General features: G+C 35.9%; 1 protein-coding gene across 3 annotated transcripts in view; it reads right to left on the minus strand.

The window, feature by feature from the left end:
* The window catches only part of LOC306887703 (zinc finger protein 385D-like), a 107,112-nt gene that overhangs the window by 84,988 nt on the left and 9,749 nt on the right, over positions 1-12,375 (minus strand). For 2 of the 3 annotated variants that reach the window (XM_079445664.1, XM_079445665.1), the window contains exons 1-2: positions 6,365-7,242; positions 4,820-4,995 (exon numbers count right to left, since the gene is read on the minus strand). The exons of the other annotated variant lie outside the window; for it this stretch is intronic. In XM_079445664.1, coding sequence (XP_079301790.1) covers positions 4,820-4,913 — 94 coding nt within the window. In that variant the 5' untranslated portion in view covers positions 4,914-4,995; positions 6,365-7,242. Of the gene's footprint in view, positions 1-4,819; positions 4,996-6,364; positions 7,243-12,375 lie in introns of those variants that run through there. 3 annotated transcript variants of the gene reach the window in all.

A 12,375-nucleotide genomic window follows, 5' to 3' on the forward strand; every position in this document is an offset into this window, starting at 1 on the left:
GGAGCTGGGATGCCTTCCCAAAGCTGAGGGGAGCGTGCATGTTTGAAATCAGGAAAAGCCTAGAGACTCGGTTTCCTGTTTTTCTGGGCCTCTCTGAGCATTCAGCATAGCTTCTGTTGGTCGTCAACAAGTGAACAACAGTCAACAGAGGGAGGAAATTAGCGAATAAATATGCAGATTTGCCTCGCTGAAATACGCCGGGTTGTTGATTGCGAACACCAGGAAGATGAGACGATAATTACCACACCAGATCCTTCAATACGCGAGATCTGGATGCAGATCCGTACTACGCTTCAACAGACTGTTAGGCTTTTTAAGCAAGTAAACTCCACCTGTTTTGTATTTCCAAGTTTTTTCTCCTTTCGCCAAACACATCGGCGAGAAAAGCGTTGCAAACATGGAAGACGAATAGATTCGCCACCCCCCCACTTCTATCTCCTGAGGGTTAGATGGAATTCCAGCAGTCTTTGGCTCTCGTATATTTGTCATCGCTCATCTACCCTTTGATCCTTCCAAGCCTCCGTCTCTGCACTCCCTCCCATCATCCTTTTCTAATTAAGGCCAGGCTCTCACTGTAGACTCGCACTGAGACCTTGATTTCCTCGGTTCTGTAACCCCAAAAAACAATCAAGCAAGAGCAGCTTCTGCGTGGGCAAACGGAGAGGAATGAGGCAGATCTTCTTGCTTTAGCTTTCCTCATGGTGAATGCACACCCTCAACCCACACAATATTATTGGTGAGTCACTGTTTTGAGTTATGTTGCTAAAACGATGCCATGATGTCAGAACACTTTCTGATTATAGATCAAACGCGGCAGCTTATTTTAAAAAGCGCAATGATGTTTGTGCCATTTTGTTCACCAACTTTCAATCTAAGTATCTATGATAGTATGTGAATTTCAGTTGGCCACAGCAAACAGGATATTGAATTTGAATTACTGAATAAAGAGATCGACCAATAATTAAAATTCTGTCACACTGTTCCAATCCTTGAAACACAAAAGATGATTTTGAAAACATTTAAAATTAAATCTACACTTCCAGTCATTATTTATTTGGATTTTCAAATATTCAAATTCAATTTTGATTCTAACTCCTTACATTTAAATGTCACTAACAATTTTGCATCCTATTTATTTTCTCAAATTCAAATCATATTCAGAAATTGATAAATATAACAAAGGGCATATAAACATTTGGCAAATGAATTTGCGTATGATGTAATTAACACAGCAGGAAAAAATTAACTGAATTTATTGTTCACACAGACTAAAAATATCAATATTTTTAGCAATTATGGTTGCTAATGTTGAGGCTTTGTCATATTTGCTTTGCTATTTTTTTCATATTGTGCATAAATATTGCGGAAACAAGAATTAAACCTCGAGCTATCGCAAATAATGAATATTAATTAATAATGGATTGGTTGCATTTGCATTAAATCGTGTGATTGCATGATCACCAAATCCTGGAAGGGTTGGTTTCAGTGGTAGTAAGCTCTAAGCCCTTTTCACTTTGTAGGTTTTCTGTGACCAAAAGGCAGTCAGGGATGATTTTTGACTGCTAAAAGGAGACTCTTTTGTGACTCCGAGTGCAACGCATGCATTATGCAAACAGTCACCATGACTACAGATGACGGGCATCAAGGAAAAGTAGATTTCTTTCTCAGAAATTTCTAAGAGCTTTTGTTGAAAAAAAAAATGCATGCAAACACAAGAGAAAAACATGATCAAAAATACGCCATAAAACCATCAAGGCAAGCAAAAACATGTAAGCATGACCAGAACAAAAATGCATGGCTATTCCAGCATTTATAAGGATCATTTGATGTTTGTGGGGCTAATATTCTCTAAAGCACCAGCAAGGCAACCTTTAAAGTGAGTAGCATTGCTGTGAGCACTATATCATAGCCAAGCCTGTCCTGAGTGTTAAAGATCCAGTAAAACAAAGTGCCGTGACCCGGGTTCCCCTCTATTGTGTGTTATCTCTCAGCCTTGTCATCTCATTCTAGTCTCATTCCACTCCGCTGCACCTGACCTTCCCAGAACAATGGAAACGGTGAGCTAAAGTTTTCCCGTCCCGTATGCGCAGCTGATGGACGCTCACCCCCTCAACGCTGAGCCGCAGGGACACGATACCGCGCTCGGGCTCGTTTAAAAGCCTCCCGGCGAGAGGCAGGGAAATTCAAAACCGTCCAATTAAATAAAAGATCTGACGGCGTGCCAAGCCACGGGTCTGTTGAGGAATACGGTGAACGCCTTCTGGTTTTATCTAACGGTGAGGTTATTAAGCCAAGTGTAGGTCATGTTCCAATAATCTATGTCTTAATATTATTAAACTCACAGTTTTTAAAGATGGAAATCATATCAGTAACTTTTAAACTTAATACTTCAGAATAGAAATGACCCCTCAGGATGAGTAAAACCAGTACATTTCATATCCTACGTGTTGAATATGACAATCAAATGCATAAAGATAATGCAGTCCATATAATATTTATACGATTATATGAGTCTACTCCAGGCATCGGGAACAAAGAGGAGCAATTACACGTCATCCTGGTGCTCTCAGCCCTCCTGAAGGGATCCCATTAATCTCAAAGAGGACTTCAGAGCGGGGCTGGAAAGAAAACTCATTTGTCTAAAGATCTCCCTCAGATTTTCTGTCATAGCCATAACGCCGAGCTAATACTGATGAGAAGTTTACCCGCAATTCCCTGTTTCTTTGAATTTTCACATTCCATTTTTAAAAAACTGAATTTGGGAAAAATCAAAGGGATTGGGATAAAAAAAAAAAGAGATTTCACATTCACAGGGCCCTATAAATGTGCAAGCATATAAATAAGTCAAACAAAGTATAATATAACAAAGTCAAACATATTTACAAATGAAGTATCCACACAGAAGGAAAAAATAAAAAAATAAACTGAATTTATAGTTGTTGTTGTTTCCTATTAAGGTTGCTACAGTACATTAAAAATTTGTGTCATACTTATTATACTAGCTTTCATACTATGCAGAAATAAGAGAAAGCTATTTTGGACCAATGAGATTTCATTGTGGGCGGGGCTAGAATTAGAGTGACTTACCAACTTGCCCCAGTTGATAGAACAAAAGTTCATATTAACACAGGAGAGATTCAATTTACAACTGTCACCATATATCAAATCACACCTGGTTAGACCGCATGTATAACACGAGCAGAGCGTCTTGCAGTGGCCGCAGACCTCTGAAAACACAGCATGAGTCCACTGGGAAAGCTCAAACCCCACAATCATCTTAACTAACCACAACAGCAGAGCCTGACAGCGCTCTGGTCTGTACAGAGCTTACATGAGTAGAATTCATCAGTCACTTTCATGAGCCATGTGTTAAACCAACTGACATTAATATATACATTAAGAACAAGCTGGAGGAGCCGTAGAACAAACACAGACTCCAGATGTTTATCAGCTCCGTATTCATGACAATGTTCAAACGCACCCTTCCTCATTTTTCTATTTCGTAACAATGTACCCATGCTCCTCTGCATCAGGACAGGCAGTCATTTATTATTCAGGTATGATGCCTGCATTTCCTTAAAAAAAAAGTTTGAGTTTTAGGGAAGCTTTTGTGAACTTGTTGAGGAACTTCTGAAGCTGTCAAGCTATGACAGTTCAAAGCAGTTCAGCTATAATCAAACCACAGTAAAAAAAAACTATTAATTAAAAGCAGCTACCCTGAAGGGAAATCTTTGTATTATTTACTCTTTTTGCTTTAATTTAATTTTTTTACATTTTTAGTTTTTATATAATATTTGTATGTTTGTAAGATTTGGCAATTTTGTTATGCACTTTCATAATTTTAAATTATTTTAGGTTATAGTATGTTTGTTTGTTTATTTATTTAACTTTAACTTATTTCTGCCAAGGCCAAATTTAACATTTTCAAAAACAAAAACTTTTTAAAGGTTTTAGTTTTAGTTAACAACAATAAAGCAGGAAAAATATATTTTTTATTTTGTATATGCATATGTATATTACTTAACATTTTTACTTTACATGTAATAAAACATGCAATTTTAAATCACATTAACGTACTTATCTCTTTTTGCACAAGTGAAACAAATAAATAACACCTGCTAAGTGTCTTTATATAGACATGCACATATATTCCTCTATTTGTGTCAACCTCACAAATTAACAACTTTATTAAAATGAGAAATTCTTCTAATTGAATGTACTGATTTGTGTTAATGCATTAACTATGAACTGACAGTCCTAACGCAATTTATTACTAAAATAACATATATAATATACCTTTGTTATATTATATATTACATTTACTAAATTAAATTCATATAAAAGAGTGTTGATTTGTTTGAAAAAATTTGAAAATATATATTTTTTTCAAGTCTGAGCTATAATCAAGCTGCCCGAAATATGTGGTTGTTATTTTTTAAGTTAAGTTCCTCCCTCAAACCGTGCAGAACCTTCTATTTCCTGCTGCTCGTACCACATCATATACTTTGCAGCTCATAACGTGGTATCTGCCTCCTTTGCACAATTTCTTCCCCATGCAGCACTTCGCTGGTGTCTGCAGATGAATGGAGGAACCTTTTGACTTGACACAAGCTGTATTTAAAACACGCGCTAGGAGAACAGAACGCACACCACGGGTAATGACACGCGCTCGACTATTCATCACACAAACCTGTCAATGTTGCAAGGACGCGTATGAAAAGTACCGGCCTATAAACAATGTGAGTGTGTGTGTGTGTGTGCATTATTAAAGGCAAGAACATACTGAGTGAATATGCATGGAAGAGGGTGTGGTGTGTACCGTGAGGGTGTTTAGCAGGGAAGGGATCAATCACAGACGCTGAAGGTATGTTCAACCATATGGGAGCCATCTGGGACTGAAGGCCAACCATCATCACTGCTGACACCCAGCAGCATGGAAGTGTCACGGTGAGCCCACCACAGCGCTGGTCACAAGGTCACACTAAAGGGGACTAGCTGAGGAAAAAGAGAGACGTTGGGGAACTAGTGATATGTAGAAAAAGTTTTGACTAGCATAGTTTTGTCTACATATTTTGTCTATATATTACTTGATTGACATGTAAAGTGACCAGTCAGAGTTTGTAGATAAAGAAATTTTGAAATACATGATTTAATAATAACAGACTGACAATGTGCTGAAAACTATCCACTCTGAGAAAATTTGCATAAAAGTTTAGATTTTGAGATCAGAACCTTTGATCATTCAAAAACAGCAAATCAATTCTGATTATTTAACAGACATAACTTATGAAGAAAATAAAGTGATGATGCCATGATACTTCAGAAATCATTTTAATATGCTGATTTGCAATTGTTGTGCTTAATATTTTGTGGAAACCATGATACATTGTTATAGGATTCTTTGATAAACAAAGTTTAAAAGAACAGGAAATATTTGAAATAGTAACCTTTTGTATATCTTTACTTTACTTTTGATCAATTTAAGACATCCTTGATTAATTAAAGTAGTAATTTCTAAAAATGCCATTTTCATTCATTTCATTTGATATATATATATATATATATAAAATCTCAAATTAAACTAATGAAAAAAATTATAATATAAAAAATATAAATACAGTATATATAATTTTAAGGCAGGTAAAATGGTGCTCTGGGGTTTATAAAGGCTATTTAAATATTTATAAAATACATATATTTGTCTACCTGCATGCCATGTGTAGTTAATTATTAAAATATTAACTTAAAACTTAAAATCTTTGGGGATATTTTAAGTAAATATTTTAGATAAAAGGGGTTCATGTGACAAAAAAGATTTGGTAATCTCTTTGCGGTACGAGAATCTTTCATTATTATTATCCAACAAAAAAAAAAAAAAAAAAAAGAGACTAAACATAGTCCTCAGTTTTTAATCATTCAAATAACGTTTAGTATTATCACTTTTACTTATATATTTTAATGCATACACGTTAAAATAAGTATGGTGTTTCAATTTTTCACAAATATATCCGTTACGCTGAATGATGAAGGAACATTATTTCACCCATATTTTGACATTTTATTTTCACAAAATTTATTTTAAACATTACACATTTGACTTGCATTTAATATGCTTTATATGTAGGCTATATAAAATTACTTTTGTCAATTTAATTTGATTCAGACACCAAAACGGGAAGTCTCATCTTTGACCCAAAAACATCTTCACATTATAAAACACTTGAATTAAGACTCAAAACAGTCAAATTAAAATTATAAAACTTATAGGTGAAAATCTAAACCCTGATTGGATGAGCAAACCAGTCGTACGCGGCCATACCATCATAGCTCATTAAATAGACGCTTGTGCATTCAGCAGGTGTACCTGGCCCAGGAGAGCTGTACAGGGATGTGAAGGAAGAGGAAACCGCGGAGAGTGAGTTAGCGTTCATTACACGCTCCGCTACCTCCAACATAGCCCATCTCAGAGCTCCTGCCATCAGTCACGGTGACACTGTCCTCACTGCAGTCCTGTAGACACGGACCATCACTCTCACAAAGCCCTGTCCCCCATGGGCCCACAAACACACACACACACACACACACATTACCTGATATACACACCAGCACAGACATATCAAATCGAGGCATCCGGAACACACTAGGGATCACTCGATAGCAAAAAAAAAAATTCAGCTTCAGTACTACAACACCAGCTCTGAGACCTCAGCATCATAACTAAATCAAAACTTCAAAACAAACAGATTGTATTGAACATGCATTATAAATCTGCACATCATATAATGCAAACATATCAAACCAATCACTTAAATATACATTAAATCTATCATTTACATGCAGATAAGGCTCATATTGAAGGTCATAGAATTTAAGACAAAATGCAATTAAGGTGCTAAAGAGTAAAATATATTTAAATGATCCAACTGTTTTCTATCCAACAGGAACATGTAGTCAATTATAGTGCATAGACTGTCAAAATGCTAGCAATTAATGGCATTACAAAAACTGCATTACTTATCATGTCTCAGTTCGACCTGTATAGAACATACAATATGAGATACATTAAAATATATAACAATAATAATAATAATTCAGCCAGCAAGTTCATTTTTGCGTGTGTGAGTGGATTAATTTGAGTACAGCATAGTGAAGGATCATCAGTACTTTATGCAATGTCAAAGAAAAGTGACAGAATTGCAGCAATAAAGGCTTTACTTGCAAAATGAAATTGATGACAGTGATTAAAAAAAAAAAAACTTTAAATGAATGAACAGATATGTTATTTACAAGTATGCAGTTCAGAAATGAACAATTTTCGGTTTTCTCTAAATGTGTCAGTTATGATGGACAATGTATTGTTATGAATGTTTTACAATTGTTCAGGCTGAATATAGCCTGCGGTAAGAAACTGTTTTTGTGCCTGGCTGTTCTGGTGGTCGGTATCGCTGACCAGAAGGCAACGGTTCAAAGAGAGAGTGGGCAGGGTGTGTGGGGTCCAAAGTGATTTTCTTAGCCCTTTTCCTCACTCTGGAGATGTAAAAATCTTGGAGGTTGGGCAGGGGGGCACAAATGTTCCTCTCAGCAGTCCTGACTGTCTGCTGTAGTCTCCTGATGTCTGATTTGGTAGCTGAACCAAACCAGACAGTCCTGGTCCAACTACTCCTCTCCCTAGTCCATCTTGTCCTCTCCCTGGTCCAACCAGTCCTTTTCCTCGTCCAACTCTCCCTCCTCCAAACATCTTTTTATGCTTCTCTGTGTTGTGTTGTTCTGTATTGTTTTGAACAAAACCAATCAAGAGACTGCCTTTTTATTGTGCATGGCCATGTATGGAAAGACTTGGAATTATTCATTAAGATTGGAAACAGCTATTTCTCAATTATAAGTAATTAAAATAATTCTTAGCAGCTCTTTTAAGCTGCTTTTGTTGTAGAAGTAGAGGCTTTACACTATATTTAAAGTTTGGAACATTAGGTATCCATTCCTGTCATGCTGAGTTTAAGCATTTGTAAAAAAAGATAAGAAACATCCATGATTTTTGGTATTGGGTGAGCTTGTGTGAAAAGCACATTTAAGCATTTTAGAAACGTGTTAATTGACTGAATATTGTGTGAAAACAACATGAATTGTGTTAATGGTATGGTCACAAGAGAAGGATGTTGTGTTAATTGTGTGTAAAATGTGACTACAGATCGGACAAAGGGATGTTAGCAATTTAAAAAAAATTGTAAGCACAGGGAAGACCGTTTAGAAAGAAGCGATTCCCTAAAATCACTCTCAAAACTCCAAAGCAACTGTTCAGGATGAACCGACTCACAAGAATGAATCAGACTTTCCAACAATAACGATAAACTTGCATCCAACTCCCCAATGCAACATAATAGGGTTCAGAGCGAAAATTGAAGACTGCAACGTTAATGTATCACAATACAGCATATACACAACAAAAACAAATTAAACTCTGTGCTGAGAGAGCGGTTTAGTCAAAGTGATTTACTAAAATTAATCAGGATTTCCAGTTCATGAGAATGAACAGTTTAGGATAAAGTGATTGAGAATGAATCAAACTCAAGACGTTACGACAAAGCGGTTCACAAAAGTGAATAAGACTTTCCAGTGCAATTTATGATAGAGAGAGAACCGTTTAGGATGAAGCGAATCACCAAAAATTAATTTGATTCTCCAGTGCAACATATACTGTAAGAGAATCCTTTAGGATAAAGTGGTTCACCAAAAATATATATTTGATTCTCCAATTCAACCATTTAGAGATGAAGCGATTCTCTATAGTTAATCAAACTCTCCAAGGCAACATATGAGAAAAACAAAACAAAAAAACATTGTTTAGGAAGGAGTGATTCATTAAAATAAATTTTACTATTTAATACAGCTTAAAAAGGACCAAGTGTGTGTGATTATTATTTCTCAGTTCACCCAAGTCTATATAGGCAAACTTATTATCATTAAGGTGCACTTAAATTATCATTAAGGTGCATGTCTCAGTATGTTTCTCAGCTGCATAGATTTTAAATACAGTTCAGAAATATTACAGGAAATAAACATAAATTGTAAATATTTAGTATTGTTTTTGAGTGATGGAATGAAAGACACAATACAGAACAAAGGAACAAAAGTATCTTAGTTGATCAGGCAGCTGTAACTACTCAAGGCTTCTTTGTCTATAACAAATAAACTAATTTCTGAAATCAATACCAGGCCTGACTTCATCTCATAAGGTACCTCCTGAACTATTGACCATCCAACGTGCCGTTTCATTCAGTGCAGCTACCGAATCAAACTGTGCCACCGATTCAAGTCAAACAGCCTGACAAATAGCTGGCCGACTCAACACGAAGCCTTTGGCATAATCACGCCATGCTTTTGGATGGGATCCTGTGCAGATAGCATTGCCACTATGCTCATCATCATTAATTATGGCTCGCCTATCAATATGCAATTATCTCCACTCTTCGGCGCTACAGGGGCAGGAGGGGGTATAAAGCTACCTCACCGCTCTAGCTTTCCCAACCGCGGCTTTCAGCATACGTGGCTTACCGATAGCATATAGCTTATTTCACATCTATAGTTTGGCAAGGAGATCATGATTGCATTACCTCTTTTCCCAGGTGGGAATAGGGCAGCTGTGCCCTTCAACAAAAGCACTTAACCTGAATTGCTTCGGTAAACACCAGCCTGTGTAAATGGAACATGAGGAAAATGCAACCTCAGGGTTGCCCAGACCAAAATGTTATTGCTTAGAGGTTGCTCTTTCGTAGTTCAGGAGACTTAATGGGGAGTTTCATTCTAGTATGAACTTCATCTCAGATGTTGGTCCTATACTCTTAAAGGAATAGTTCAGCTAAAAATGAAAACTTGCTGAAAATTTAATCCAAGATGTAAATGAGAAATTTAGCATTACAGTACATCACTTGCTCACCTACGGATCCTCTGCAGTGAATGGGTGCCGTCAGAATAGGAATCCAAGCATCTGATAAAAACATCACAATAATCCACACAACTCCAGTCCATCAATCAAAATCTTGTGAAGAGAAAAACTGCATGTTTGTAAGAAATAAATCCAGGAACTTTAAACCATTGTTTCTGACCAAATGATGAGTCCATAATTTCCTCTGGTGAAAAAAAGTCTCTCACATCAAATGTCACTAACATATTTGTTTAGAGCTGTTTTGGGCTGTTTCGGCCTGTAAGCGGTGCTTGATCTGTGCATATTTCTCTCCTGATTCAGATGACACAACTTTTTCACTGAAGAAAGCGCTATTATGGAAACAAGACTCAAACAGATGCAAACAACAGTTTGATGTTAAAAATGTTTTAATGATTTCTTACAAACACATGGCTTTTATCTTCACAATACATTAATTACTGGACTGGAGAGGTGTTGATTACTTGTGGATTATTGTGATGTTTTGATCAGCTGTTTGGACTCTCATTCTGACGGCACCCATTCACTGCAGAGGATCTACTGGTGAGCAAGTGATGGAATGCTACATTTCTCCAAATCTGATGAAGAAACAAACTCATCTGCATCTTAGATGGCCTGAGGTAAGTAAATGTTCAGCAAATTTAAAAATGAGGGGGGGGGGGGGGGGGGGGGGGGGGGGGGTCAGTGACGCCATAGAAGAACCATTTTTGGTTCCCCAAAAAACCTTTCAATTAATAGTTCCTAAAATAACCATTTTTTTCTTAGTGTGAAGTATATTTTAAAAATTCAAAGTGAAGTGAAGTGACATACGGCCAAGTATGGTGACCCATACTCGGAATTCGTGCTCTGCATTTAACCCATCCAACGTGCACACACACAGCAGTGAACACACACACACCGTGAACACACACCCGGAGCAGTGGGCAGCCATTTATGCTGCGGCGCCCGGGGAGCAGTTGGGGGTTCGGTGCCTTGCTCAAGGGCACCTCAGTCGTGGTATTGAGGGTGGAGAGAGCGCTGGACATTCACTCCCCCCACCTACAATCCCTGCCGGCCCGAGACTCGAACCCACAACCTTTGGATTACGAGTCCGACTCTCTAACCATTAGGCCATGACTTCCCCAATGAAGTCAATGTAAAAGTTCTGTGGATGTTAGATGCCAATAAAGATCCTTTGTTTTTGAGTGTACAATGCATGAGGAACAATAAAAATAGACACAAATGCAAGAAATATGGACAGAAAACAAACATGGATAGCAGCTATAAAATTACATAGGAAAAGTGTGAGCACATATAGAGATCTTTGACATTTGATTGGTGAAAATATGCATATCAGAATTATCAGATTATTTTAATCATAATGACATTGACAATTTTAATGCTACTTTGAACTAGCCTCAGAAGTTTTCATTTCAGAAATATGGTCAGTTAAAGATATCCAGGACAAAATTCTGCCAAGTTAGGAGACTGTTTGAGACGATTTATAATTTAAGAGAGAACTTTTTAGGTGGAAATAGGACAATTACACAAGGAGTGAGTGAAAATATTCCAGACATTGAAACAAATGATCTCAGATGTGCATACCTTCCCGGAAAGAGTTCGGAAAGAAACCACTTCTTTTGTCTTTGCTGTTTATATTCTCTACAGCTCCTTTTATAGTGATCCAGCCATCCCCAAAAAAAGCTTGTTAAAAATGGACATTTTGGGAACCTCTTCTATGGGTCTGTCAAACCAAATGAAAAAAAAAAATCAAAAGGGGATTATCATATTCCTCCTCAAGTTTATGAATGATATGAAAGTATGCTTATGAACTCACACTGATATTGTCATTTTTTAATCATTTATTTAGCTCAAAAACAAATTTAAATGTAATCTCATATAATTTTAAAAATAATTTTAATGTTAAACATTGCCCATTTAATTTATGAATAATATGCATATGTACCTTCATTGATATGTTATTGCTGTTTTGTAGGTTTTATATATTTATCTGGCTCAAAACAATTATGCAAATATACATTTAAAAGTATTTATTAATATAATTATATAATACAATTTAGAATATGTAAATATGACATTACTTATATTTTTATTTATTTAAACATTATTTTTAATTTAATAATTAATAATTTAATAATATCTAATAATAAATAATAAATCTTAATGTATCATATTCCAAATTTGGATTATGAATAATATGCATGAATCAATTCATATGTACCTTCACTGATATTATCTGGCTCAAAATATATATATAAATATTATATAAAGAAATAATATATAAATAAAATATGTAAATATATATTTACATAATATAATTTATAGTAATATACATTACATGCTTACATATTAATCACACAACACATTTACATTTACTTATGACTTCTTTTTGCATAAATAAATAAATAAATAAATGTACTGTATGTATGTCCATT

The sequence above is a fragment of the Barbus barbus genome, assembly GCF_936440315.1.
Source record: "Barbus barbus genome assembly, chromosome: 21".
Classification (NCBI taxonomy): Eukaryota; Metazoa; Chordata; class Actinopteri; order Cypriniformes; family Cyprinidae; genus Barbus; species Barbus barbus.